Genomic DNA, 14,413 nt, shown 5'->3' with positions numbered 1-14,413 from the left:
TGTGTTAGCTGTTAGAGGAGAAACGAAAAAAAGTAGACATAAAAGTTGTTCAGTAAATCGAATTGCTGCGTACAAATATGGCTAAACATCAAATACCTTTCAAGAAACAAAAACAAAGCGTTTTAAACATATTTTGAGAATATCAGTCAAAAGCGTTTAAGCTCTCAAGAGAAGTTCCATGGTTACTCTCAATAAAACTGAAGGATTCTGTTTTTTTGGCTTTTGGTAAAATAGGTTTGCTCAAAATTACTTTGTGTAAAATAGTCTTGTGCAAAATCACTTTGTGTGAAATAACCTTTCAATAAATTATTTTGTGTAAAATAATCTTTCAAAAACTAACCTATTAGAAAACGACATGGCCAAATGTCTTAATGTAAAATAGTTTATCATACTACTAGTACAAAAAGATTGGTGAAAAGAAAGCATGTGTGAAATTATTTTGATTCAAACATATTTTATTGGTATCAAAAATGCAGGTAGGTTTGGACACAAGCTTTCTAACTTACATAAGCCCTTTCCTATAAAGTTTGACAAAATACATATTAACCAGACAAGACGACGTGTTTAAATACAACTATTATGCGAAGAGAGAGAGACAGAGAGAGAGAAAGAGAGAGAGAGAGAGAATTTAATTAATTTCTTGTAAATCGGTCTCTCCTACAATGAACAACACTAGTGGAAAAACATAACACTTTTCAAAACTTGCAACCTTTTCTAAAGTTCGTCACATCCCGTGCTTATTTCACTTTCTCACGTTATACGGGTCCTTCAAGTGAACATCACCACTTGTGCGCCGGAGCAAAGAGAGACCAATCATTTTTATAGTGTAAGTGTACCTTTAAATTTTACAGAGAGAGAGAGTGGGATGGAGATAGATCAAAATCTATTTGAGTTAAGTATATATTGCTGAGTGATTTGATATATTTTACATTATCTTCATACAAGTAGTTAATGTTACCATATAGAAGTAACTGTAGGTCTAGAGGGATAGAATTATTTAGTTCTCGGTATAGAATTGTTCTCTGGTCCGCATAATTACAAAAAAATAGTGGTAAGTTATCTTCAACAGGATGTCCACATTGACAGCAACGGAAATCTATAAGATTGGAACTGAAAAGGTCATTGTTTAAGGTACAGGGTTTACTTCTTAACCTCGCGTACGGTATATTAGCCTTACTACTACCAATCAAATAATAATTTGGAACTATTGTAGTGGTTCGAAGAGAAGTTTAAAAGATAGAGTAAGAAACACTTTGTTCACGTTGGTTCCAAAGTCGGATAGTAGACGGGAAATTTGGTAAAGAGTAATTTTGTGCATTACGGAGGTTATATTAAGAGTTTTCTGATATTTAAAGGGACAATAGAGAGGACAGAAAATCAGGAGTGAAATTGTTACCTATTTTGTAGAAAAGCTATAATTTTCTCCTAGAGCGTTTGTCTGATAGTGGTTCTAGACCACTTTCAGTATAGAGTGAATTTCTACTGGTATAAGATGGTAAACCAGTGATGATTCTAGCAGATTCTAAGTTTTTTTCTTGTTTGTCTGCATCACTGAGAGAGCATCCATCCCAAACTTCACAACAGTGTGAAATTATTTTGAAAGACATAAATTAAAATAGGAAGTATTTGACCATTCGTTTTATTTACAATAAACATTCGACTTGGACGAAATATTCGCGATCGATTTCACGCTTAGCATTGTACGTCGCCGAGTTCTCTATCAGTCAGCAGCTTACCGCTCAGGGTGTCCACACAGAAACACTTATCTGTAGACACAAGTAGGTGTAAAATGATTAGATGTATAAAGGAAAACAAGCTAGTCTGAAAACAAACAGAGGAATACAAACAGGTGCAAAATAAACAACTGACAAGGAAGACAGATTTGCCCACAGGTAATCTACTAAACTGAAATGCAAAAATAAAAAAAAAACACGCACACACAAAAAACAACGTAAAAATAGATAGTTAATACAAAGAGGGCAGGTGTAAAACCAACAAATGTAAAAACAACAATTTGTAATAGCAAAGTGATGAAAACCTATATAAAACAGATATATACAACAAACAGGCGTAGCACATACATTTGTACAATTGTAAAACCAAAACAAAGTATAGATGAAAAAAGTGTTAAATGAACAGACGCTAAATTAAAAAGGCACACGTGAATATATAAATAGTTATAAAAACAAAACACTTTAATAAAAACAAACAAAAAAGACTACATGCAAAAATGTGTGCACACAAACATCCTTTAACACAGACTAATCATTGAATCAGATATGTAAACAGGAAACACGACTTAAGGATAGGCACCTTTGACAACTCCATATTTAGTGTATGCTTTTCTTATTTTTGATTTATCTCAATAGATTACGTTGATCAGGTGACTTACGTTGATTGTCACACTGTCGAGGGAGATATTTTCCCTGGGCGTCACAGTTAGGGAACCACTGACCGTCGTAAACAACCATCGACAACATTGCGTGCGATCTGGCTAGTTGACATGGCGTAGCGGCACGTTTAGCCACATCGCGGGAGGCCAAAGGAACTGTGATAATTGTAGAAATATGAAAATATTTGTTATTTTGTCAACACTACAAAGTAGGAAAATGTCTAAAGGACAAATCAAGCAATCCGTGTTAACCAGCATAAACACCGTCTTCACACCCAAAATCCGTGTTAACACGCACAAACACCCCTCTCCCCACCTCAAATCCAAGCAAACACACAAACGCCCCTCTTTCTACCCCAAATCCTTGTGAACACACACAAACACCACTCTTCCCACCCCAAAGCGGTATGAACATACACAACATCCCTCTTCCCACCCTAAATCCATGTAAACGACTTCCACATGTGCTAGTAAACAAAGAGATGAAAAATATCAAGAAAATACTAACGTGTCAGCATAATCCTAACTCAGATTCAATAAAACTTGGACAAAATATGAACAAATGAACGATTTACACGGAGACTCCTGAAAAAAGAAACTAGAATAAGACCATGTGTTCAGGAAGAGTAAGCGTCTTCTGCTTTATTGACGACACCAACCATGTCAACCTGATCAATCCAAGTAAGCAACGTCACTTTCTCGAATGAGAGCAAGGTATACAACAAAGCTACCGACAGGCAAACTAACGAGCATGAAACACGTCATATAATACAAAGATGATACTTTTCATTGAAATCGCTATGACGACCATAAAACTTGCCATAATTTTTTACAACCTGCAATTTTTTGAAACCACGAGTTTGTCCTTCAGTTTGCGACTCCTTGCAAGAAAATTGTGACAATGGGAACATATCCTTGAATAGCGAATCATCTGCGACATGTAAATACCATGGGAAAAGTCACAATAGGGAAACCGAAATTATCACGTTTTTCATACAGCTTGTCCTTGTTGGTTTCGTTGAAGGAAAAAATCGAGATTAGCGGCTGATATAGAAAGTCTGGTGGGTATTTACAAAGAACGTGGCTAATAAATTTATTGGTATTTAGAGACAAGACGTCATCAATATATCTGAAAGTGAAATTAAACGACTTTGCGAGGATTTTGTGCCTTGTTAAGATAAGCTCTTCAATAAATTCAGCCTCGTATGAAAACAAAAACAAGTCAGGCAACAGAGGGACTCAGTTGGTTCCCATAGGTATGCTAATAGTCTGTTGGAAGATCTTACCACCATACTCGACGAGGATGTTGTCAACCAGAAACTCTTTTTTTTATGATTTCGTCCTCCGTAAATTTCTTCTTTTATTTGCACGTGCTTTTTTGTACGCTTCAGTTATAGTTCACAAGAAACCTCCCACAACAAGAGAAGACCCCCATTACACCACGTGTCGACGTTCACGTGTCCAAACATACAATGATGTACAACCTACCAGTTAGCGTCTAAACATGTGGGTGGTGTACAAGGTGGGAAGCGTCTGACTATGTGTCAGTGTACACGGTGGTAAATATCTCCGAACTTGGCGGTGTACACGGTGGAAATCTTCTGAACACGTGGCGATGTACACGGTGAAAAGCGTCTGAACACGTGGCGGTGTACACGGTGAAAAGCGTCTAAACACGTGGCGGTGTACACGGTGAAAAGCGTCTGAACACGTGGCGGTGTACACGATGAAAAGCTTCTGAACTCGTGGTGGTGTACACTGTGAAAAGCTCTTGAACACGTGGTTTTGTTTACGTTTGGAAATGTCTATATATGTGGCGGTGTTCTATGCGGAAAGTGTCTTCATACTCTGTTGTGTTCATGGAGGGAAAACATCTTAACATATGGCGGCGTTGTGCACGATGGAAAAGTCGCCACACGTGGTAGTGTACACGGTTGGATACGTTTCCACACGTGGTAGTGTACACGGTTGGATATGTCTCCACACGTAGTAGTGTACACGGTTGGATACGTCTCCACACGTGGTAGTGTACACGGTTGGATACGTCTCCACACGTAGTAGTGTACACGGTTGGATACGTCTCCACACGTGGTAGTGTACACGGTTGGATACGTCTCCACACGTGGTAGTGTACACGGTTGGATACGTCTTCACACGTGCGGTGTATACGGTTGGATACGTCTCCACACGTGCGATATACACGATGGAAAACGTCTGAACATGTGGCGGTGAACACAGTGGTATGTTTTTAAGATGATGTTTTGGTTTTTTCCTTATTTTTAACCAGAATTTCATGAATTATTAATATTGATCTATAGTAATTGCTGGTCTTACCTTGGCTGTCAATGAAAGCAGACCCAGAACAGGCCACGTGACCTAGCTGTCTCTCAGACAACAGATGTCCTGACTTTTGGTCAACACAGAAACATTTATCTGGGAAAATATGAAATGTTGAGAAGTTAATGGACTGAACAGAAGAGAAAGGAAGGCAATTCTTCACAAACGTCGACATACAATTTGAATTTGATTTTTTAGAGGGAAAAGTCTTCATGTCTTAAACTTGTTAACAATTTGACGAATAAAACCTCGTTTCGAAGACAAAGAGTGTTCATTATTTTTGACTACCTCTGTTATTTATACATATATCAAGATTTCTAAAAATAATAATTCATAACTGTTATCTCTTACAGATCTAATAACACGTTCTGTCCAATGTTAAATAGTTGTAACTGTCCAAGTATTTGTTATATAGAAGTTTCTAGCCGAAAAACAACCAAGTTTATATTTGACGTAGTTCATATCAAAAGATTACTATCAAGAAAGGGAGTGTTCAAGTGGAAAATCTTCAGATATACATTCTAATCTCAAGGCGGCCAGGTGAAACTTTCTAGATGACCTACTTTCATTGTCACATTGCTCTGGTTCGAAGTTTCCCATAGCGTCACATTTGGCCATCCATTGTCCGCTATAGATAACAAAAGAAATCTGCTGAACTGCGCGCATCTGCTCGCACGTCGTCTGCGCGTGACCCTCAAATGACCGGACGGAATCTATAACCAAAATCAGAAAAGTTGCAATCGTTCCATTTTGGTTAAACAATTGTAAATTTCACACCAGTATATTCTGCTCAAAACGTGCAAAAGATATATGTTTGTTAGGATTATCTTCCTGTGACCAGCCTGGGCCATTTACATTGAACAACATACGGGAGGCCTGCGCTTGACGTCCTGAAAAGTCAAATGCATTCCACATCAACATAAACCGGTCCGTTTCTCAGCTCTCTGAGAGACAGAAACCATGCATCACGGATCTTCACCCGTAGTTACATACACCGCGCTCTAACCGAATAGGTTATCGCGGCCCTCCTTTAGAAAAGATCTTTTCATGAGCAAATATGATGCAAACACAATAATTAGGGATAGAATGGTAAGATAGTTTAAGACGAAAGATCTATTTTAACAATAATATTCCTTAAGGTAATCACACGGTAAACTATACACTAGGAAGTCTAACCAGCTCAGCTCAGTAAACATTCAACACGATTGAAACTGCTTTCCCACCATCCTTGGCGATTTTCATCAGGAGTTCATCTGTATTCTGTCGAAAAAAATCCGACAAAATTTGATATTCAGCATTACTGGCACTGGATTACGACAGCTGACACGTGGTAGTTGTCGATGCTGACGTATGGAGTGAGTATGAAATCATTTGTAGTCCACATTGGTTTTCAGTCTTATCGTTCTGATAAGGAAGTAACTCTGCGATGGTAGAACGGTATTAAATATATCGATACCAGAAAACGTTCAAGTTATAAAACTATTGGTCAGTTCAATAATCGGTTACATCTGAATATTGACTCACGTACTAAAGCAACTGAAATACAGCATGACATTTCAAAAGATAATTCGAGTTAAGAGTACCTTGCTTTCTCTGGCAACTTCCAACACCCAATCTGGAGTGTTCCGTAGTATCATGCACGCATTCCAGTCCGTCGTCACAGCGACCGGCAGGAATAATTCCAAACATATAAGTCGCTTGACAGGCCTCCCCCTCTACCTATAGATAGAGAATAACTTGAAATATGATCGATTTTCGTATAAACAGGTAATGTCACTTTTATTTGACATTCAGGATTAAGTACAACACAAACGAGTAGTTCCTTATAACCATGAAACTATGTCCCTATACTGAACGTCTCTCGATAAACAGCAAGTGTCTCCCTATAACAGACATCATCCTGTAAACAGGAAGTGTTGCCTTATAATCACGAAACTATGTCCCTATACCGAACGTCTATCGATAAACAGCGAGTGTCTCCCTATACCGAACATCTCTCGATAAACAGAAAGTGTCTCCCTATAACAGACATCATCCTGTAAACAGGAAACGTCTCCCTACACTGGGCATTGCCCGGTAAACATGAAGTGTTGCCTTATTTTTCTCACGCCGGAAGTTCATAATTTGTTATTTACATTCTTCCGGAAGTACCTCATCGTTATAATAGTATTCTTGATAGTAATTATAGCAACTATATTTCTCCATAGAGTACATCGGTACTCTAGATTCTGCAATGTCTCGTTTTCTACATCTGTTTAGTAGTGTCTCTCAGCCAATGAGTGATTTGTACCCTCAAGTCTTCCGGAAGTACGTCACGTATTTCTTTTACGTTGCATCTCAGTTTCTTTAAGGACACGCATTATTGAACATACTTTCTTTATAACAATCTTACATTTATCCCGAAGAACATTACTGGTATCTCCGGAAGTGCATCTTTTGTATGCCCCCACCCAAATCCCCATTGAAATGCAATTTTTGTATGCCCCATCCCATCCCCATAGAAGTTAATCTTTTGTACACACTACCCCATCTCCATAGAAGTTAATCTTTTGTACACACTACCCCATCTCCATAGAAGTTAATCTTTTGTACACACTACCCCATCTCCATAGAAGTGCATCTTTTGTATGCCCCCACCCAAATCCCGATGGAAATGCAATTTTTGTATACCCTACCCCATCCCCATAGAAGTTAATCTTTTGTACACCCCATTCCATCCCCATAGAAGTTAATCTTTTGTACACACTACCCCATCTCCATAGAAGTTAATCTTTTGTACACACTACCCCATCTCCATAGAAGTGCATCTTTTGTATGCCCCCACCCAAATCCCGATGGAAATGCATTTTTTGTATACCCTACCCCATCCCCATAGAAGTTAATCTTTTGTACACCCCATTCCATCCCCATAGATGTTAATCTTTTGTACACACTACCCCATCTCCATAGAAGTTAATCTTTTGTACACACTACCCCATCTCCATAGAAGTGCATCTTCTATACTCGCCCAACTCATCTCCAGTGAAGTTTGTCTTTTGTTGTCTATATGATCCTATAATTGTGTACGATAAAAGCTATACTGCCATTGGTTCTGTTATATATATATATATATATATTCTCTTGTATAAAGAAAGCTTGTCCGATCGAAAAGAAGTCGTATACCACATTTGTTTCTACTGGAGCTGTCTTATAAGTACGGAGAAATGAGCCAATTTTTAAAAAAAAAAATACATAAATTTCTGGCATTAGCGTTTAACATTATAGTCCTCAACCATTTTCTGTTGTAGAAACAACCACAGCTGCCAAGATATAAAAAATCTTTTCAAAATGCAGACAATTTAAATTTATTGTCGGCAACATTCTAAAGCTGACGAATCCGGAATGAACATATATTACTTATAGATAGATCACAATAGATATGTATCTATATTTTCATCTTGATTGTCTACTAGATTGTTGATAAATTAACAAAGCAATTTCATGACCTTCACCATAATATACCTTCGCACAAACGTCAGAGCATCCACAAAATCCCCCATTTCTAATGATGGAACCGGCACAGTTGAGAGGCGTCTCCCTGTCGACCCCTTTACACAATTCTGGGGTACAGACGATAGCCGAGGCGTACCCAAGACTCGCTACTAATACTACTATGACAGGCAACATGCTGAATCAGAATTGAAATAATCCGAATATTCCAACTAGGGTTCACTCCCCGTGTGACAACCTAATGATAAGCACAGGGGCTTGGGTCTCAAGGTGGTCTTATGTTTCATATTATACAAACATGTCTATTAATATTGAAATTTCACATTTTGGAATGTGTCGGGTCCCTGTGATGATAAGAAACAACCAAGCCAGATAAGATTACCATGTAGGCCACGGACATAGCAGAGGTCAATCGAACAATGATCGTCAAGTTGAAAAATAGTGTACTGCAATAAATGTTGTAGACTTTTGAGAAAGAAATACATTATTTCATTGCACGTATGTTGTGTTAACAATTGTGATAGAAATAACGGAGAAAAGCTTTCAACACACCCCAGTAGTCGATTCTCACACTGTAGCTCTTTACAGCGAATAGGAAATGGATGGTTTCTGTAACGCGACATTCCTAAGTAAACAAGAAGTAGATCATTTCATCAGAAAGATCATTCCTAACAAACCAAGAAGTTGACAATTCCTACATCGAGACACTTCACAGTAAAACAGGAAGTATACTATTGCTACACCAATACACATTAAAGTAAACAGGAAGAAGATCATTGCTACACCTAGACACTTCAAAGTAAACAGGAAGAAGATCATTGCTACATCGAGACACTTCAAAGTAAACAGGAAGTAGATCATTGCTACACCTAGACACTTCAAAGTAAACAGGAAGAAGATCATTGCTACATCGAGACACTTCAAAGTAAAGAGGAAATAGATCATTGCTACACCTAGACACTTCAACGTAAACAGGAAGAAGATCATTGCTACACCTAGACATTTCAACGTAAACAGGAAGAAGATCATTGCTACACCTAGACATTTCAACGTAAACAGGAAGAAGATCATTGCTACATCGAGACACTTCAAAGTAAACAGGAAGAAGATCATTGCTACATCGAGACACTTCAACGTAAACAGGGAGTAGATCATTTCTACACCTAGACACTTCAAAGTAGAACAGAGAGTAGATCATTTCTACACCTAGACACTTCTAAGTAAACAGGAAGAAGATCATTGCTACATCGAGACACTTCAAAGTAAAGAGGAAGTAGATCATTGCTACACCTAGACACTTCAAAGTAAACAGGAAGAAGATCATTGCTACATCGAGACACTTCAAAGTAGAACAGAGAGTAGATCATTTAGTGTCAATTAGTGTCCAAAGTCACATTTCAATGTCGTACACAAGAAAGCAAAATATCGACGTCTAATTGAGGCAAGTGTTTTTGCTGTATCTGTTTCACATTGCAACGGATCTTGTCTAGACAGCAAGAAAATACCAGCATGTTAACATAAGCATAATCATAAACCCCAGTTCAATAAAACTTTGGCAAAATATGAACAAAAGAAATATTTGCCTGGAGACTCCTAAAACAATCACAATGATAATTAGAACATGTGTTCCGGAAGAGTAAGCGTCTTCTGTTTCATCGATGACACCTGTCCCGTCTGTATTCATCAATCCAAATATGTAAAGTCACATTCTAGAATGAGAACAAGGTATACAGCAACGGAACCAACAGGCAAACTGGCGAGTATAAAACACATTAAGTTTCATATCGCACAAAAAATAGAATATTTCTCGATGAGATGACTGTAAGACTTCCCGATAATTTTCATCAACCTGCATCTTTTGAAAGTGATACTCTATCGGGGTATCTTACACATTTTCCACTTAAATATGTAAATATTTTTTATAATAAGTATGGTTTCGATTTGCAATCCATTCATACGAAAACATTCGGTGAGTGAAAAATATTGACAGTTGTAACTTTTAATTAAAGCTTTAATTGCCTAAATGGAAAAAAAAATCAATATAACCGTAAACACTTTGATTTAAGTATCGTACATACCTTGGCAACGATCATTATTGATTATGAGACCGTATAGTAAAGTACGTGCCTATTAAACTGGTGTTTGCAAACAACGAAGCTCACAGACATACTAAGAAGCATTGAACACAGATGACCTTAAATCGCAGCAACAAAGTAAAATGTTTCTTGTAAACCTGTATTGTGTTTTTTCACGTCAGGTACCGATACACAGCCTTAAACTGAATCAACGAAACAGATAATTGCTATATGTATAACAATCGCGTTGGTTACGACCAGAAAATTAATCAAACGAAATAAGCTTGGTAACAAGTTGTCTCTTTTGGTAGTGTTGTAATTAGGGGTCGAGGTAAGCAGTTGATTTATAAAATACCGTGTTCCTGTACGGAATCGAAAACATGTTGCTATCTAAAGACAAAATAACATTATCTTGATTTTCTTCATGTATATCCTCCATGTTATGTCAATATTTTTCAAACATTGAAGGTTTTAACTATGACATGAAATTTTGTTTTCATGAACATCTTTTTTATTCAATGATTTTTGGAGGAGTTCCCTGGTTTTTCTGCATACCAGTTTTGTTCGGAGATCTCCTCCCTTGGTTTTCTTTGAAACTTGAAAGGCATTACTACCATGGCATCGAATCGTGCTTCCCTGAACTGATGGTAGGTAGATTCAACATTATTTTAGAAGAGTTATTGCCCTTTCTTATTTTAATCATTTTTAATTTCTTGTCTCAGTTTCGATCAATTCTCTTTTGCTTTATCATCGAACATATAAAACCTGGGCTTTTTCAGGTTTCAATTTGACGTCACCAATTTTAAACGATGCCCTTTATAATTTTCATCGCTATTTTTTATGCAGTTTTATCGATTCCTTACGCCGTGGGAAAGAGATTCCAGAGGGATCATGGTGATAATCTGTTAAGTCTTTTAGAGTTGGCTCTTTTCTTTTCTCTTCTTTTCTTTGTGTTTGCTCCTTGAATAATTGTATAAAATTAGAAAATGAAGGTAGCCCGTCATTCATTTTGTTTCCTTATCAGTCTTAAAATCCAACCAGCACAACAAGGGACCAAATGGAGCCTACATAAGAAGTTTGGGAAAGGTCCAGGCAGTGTCTTCATAAATATAGATAAAATGTGACAGTCAAAAACAATGATGGCAGATCACTGACAAAGCGCAACTGGTACAATTTGGACAGTCAGATGATGGTGGATTACTTATGCATTGGATAGCAGCGAAATATTCATTCCACCAATGTTTGAAATCTTTCACGTTTCAGCATGGTTAAGGGTTCAACTGGGTTGAATATTACTTATACATGTACATGTGTAGGTATGTTTTGAGTTAGGAAACTGAATCCAATGATTTCTGATACATGTATGTGTGCGAATACGGATTTTCCCCCGTACTGTATGGAATCTTATCTTGTCTTTGTTTACATACAAAAAAAAATATATATATATATATAATGTCCTTGAAAAAAGGAGCCGAGAAAATATACTAAAGATGTTTGAAATATACGTTTTATATATATATATATATATATATATATATATATATATATATATTTTCCCATAGCGGGAAATACTTGTCCTTTGAGATATATACAGAGTTACTGTTCTTGGCGAGTGAACAGTTTCTTGTGCATGAAAGCCCGAGTTTGTTGAGTTTTCCGTCCGTTGTTCGCTATCGATGAAAAATTAACTCTATTACTTTCGGCGAATTATAGTTGAAGTATTCATGAAAATGTGCAATTAATTTCTAATTTAAAAGCAAACGGAATTTCACCGTCAAAAAAGGTTATCGTGAAGTCAGGAGATAGTCCGTGACTGTACACCGAGAGTACGCCTTGCAGGGGGTTCCCCTGGTTTCGCGTTTATAACTTTTCTTTTTCTCAGCCAATCGCATATTACTTTTAAAATGACGTATGACGATTATCCATCATCTTATTATACCAACCAATGAAATCGCTTGAATAAAGCAAACGTCGTCATTTCAATCTAATTTAGAGTCGGGGAATTCCAACAATTTCTTACCCCGGTATTTGTCACGACAAATCCAGAGCTTCGCATGCTAAAATATGAGCGCATATGAGTTTTGAATAATTTCTTGATTTAAAAACAGTACACTTACTTCACAATAAACGAGAAAGAACTTACGAATATCATGAAACTGTGTCTCCGTCCGGGCGACGAATTCGGCTTGTTGTAGTCAAGAACGACAACTCAATACCGCTTCTAGTTCGCGGGAGTGTTAATATTTCACGATACGCTGTGGATATGTAGACTTTTATTTCAATGTTAAAGCTATACATAGAGACATGAAGATCATTTCATATATCGAATGTGTCGATATGCACAAACTGCAAATCGAAGCTAAACTCCTGATACACGATATCCCCGTATTGGTACGAAAATTGTGTACGATAGCTTGGCGAATCCCGTGTGTCTAAACCAGTTGATCGAGTATCATGTAAAAATAGCACTTCCTTAGAAACGCGAATGTAATCAAGGTATCAGTTTTGCAGGTACTCTCTGACATATCGCAGTATAACGTCCTGAATCAGACGCCGCCATTTTGTTTTAGGCATGTACGATACTAAAAAGTCACATGGGATCCTCACCCTGATGAAATGAACTTTGAAAACAGTTGTAAACATAACAAAATGGAGATCGACAGAACCCATTTTCTGAGCAGTGCTGACTTTTGTATTACTTCCGTGTCAGTTTGTCTTGTTTCCCGTAGTTTTTCCGTTAAGAGAAAATAAAAAAAAATAGCGAGTCATTTATTCTTGTCAATTGAAAACTATCGGGAATTCCTCGGTCCGCATTTTAAAGGAAAGATTTTTACAGCATTTTTAACTTGTGTTACCAAATGGCACGTGCGCATCGACAAATACTGTCATAACCAGTTTTGGAGTGTATAAATAATTAGGAATTTTAAATTAATCTTGTATTAAATAATTCATCATCGGGCCTAATGATAAAGAATTACCCTGAGACCGATCTCTGCTTGACAGAAAATCACAGCAGAGGGGAGGTAACTCTGATAAAAGAATTTCCTATTTAATGTAGAGTAAATCGTCTTTGTATTGCAAACTGTATATTTATGCAAGGAGATGCACAGATAACTGGACTTTTTCATCATGTATGACAGCTAATCTCACAGCCATTTCAAATACAGGTCGATAGTATGTTTCAAATAGTCATCAAGCGAAAAGTCTTTAGATGTTGGGAAATTTCTAGTATTGTACATGATTCGAACTATAATAAATCCAAATATTTATTTTTGTTTATTTATTTATCTTTTTAATTTTTATCTATTTATTTATTTACTGATCAAAAGTAAAGACATATCATGGCATTCTAGCATTTTTCAGAATTTGAGCTGATCATGATACGGTGACGATACTAGGAGAGCTGTATGGCGATAATGTTATATTGATCTTCAAAGTTTCCATTTAGGGCCATGAGATTTTACTATCTTATAAAAGAATATAAGACAAAATCAATATTCGAGTAATTATTTCAACAAATTACGAAAATATCATATCCCTTAAAAGAGGTCATAACATTAATATCATTGATGTCTTAATTAACAGAAGCCGTTATTTTGCATACCGAAAAACCTTTATTAATATTCTCATGAAAGGCAACTAGCAAGATGTCGGACCACGATAATTGTCTTATACAAAACAAATATTTGTTACTATACCAAGAATATGTGGAATGGGTCGGACTGTGCTGACGTATTCGTGAAAACTTTACCCTAATGGCATTGGGCAGTACGTGACGGGCATCTCCTATGTTGTTTAATGAGGTTATTACCAGTTTTTACAAGACTCTCTCCAATTCCTCATTCCAACAAAAGTTCGAATCACATATATTGTTGAAAATATCCGTAAAAAGATCATTATCTAGTTTTTAAGTACGTGGACCATTTAATAGTGTTAAAGTCTGTAGAAATACAAGGGGCTCTTCAAGCTTTGAAGGAGGTGCAAAATTAGGGAAACGGGATCCTCTGCCCTTAAGAAACATTTTTATTGTACTTTTTCCTTTCTCTATTTTGCTTATTTGTTAAAGAATCATGTTTTGCCTAACTTATACTGCTTTTGATTCTAGACAGATTATCTAGGT

General features: G+C 36.8%; 1 protein-coding gene across 1 annotated transcript; it reads right to left on the bottom strand.

Moving 5' to 3' along the window:
- Positions 1 to 1,692: 1,692 nt before the first annotated feature.
- On the bottom strand, positions 1,693 to 8,395 carry LOC132563693 (insulin-like growth factor-binding protein 2). Its single transcript, XM_060228443.1, has 7 exons — positions 8,231 to 8,395; positions 6,313 to 6,448; positions 5,293 to 5,442; positions 4,750 to 4,825; positions 2,992 to 3,026; positions 2,393 to 2,548; positions 1,693 to 1,766 (listed from the first exon to the last, which is right to left on the bottom strand). Exons 1-7 carry the CDS (start codon positions 8,393 to 8,395, stop codon positions 1,693 to 1,695), a joined length of 792 nt encoding a protein of 263 aa, XP_060084426.1.
- Positions 8,396 to 14,413: the final 6,018 nt, after the last annotated feature.

Source organism: Ylistrum balloti, unplaced genomic scaffold (genome assembly GCF_031769215.1).
Source record: "Ylistrum balloti isolate Yb309-2 unplaced genomic scaffold, AGI_CSIRO_Ybal_v1 Utg371822, whole genome shotgun sequence".
In the NCBI taxonomy this organism is placed as follows: Eukaryota; Metazoa; Mollusca; class Bivalvia; order Pectinida; family Pectinidae; genus Ylistrum; species Ylistrum balloti.
The sequence above is the reverse complement of the archived record's forward strand: the minus strand, read 5'-3'. Positions and strand labels throughout refer to the sequence as shown.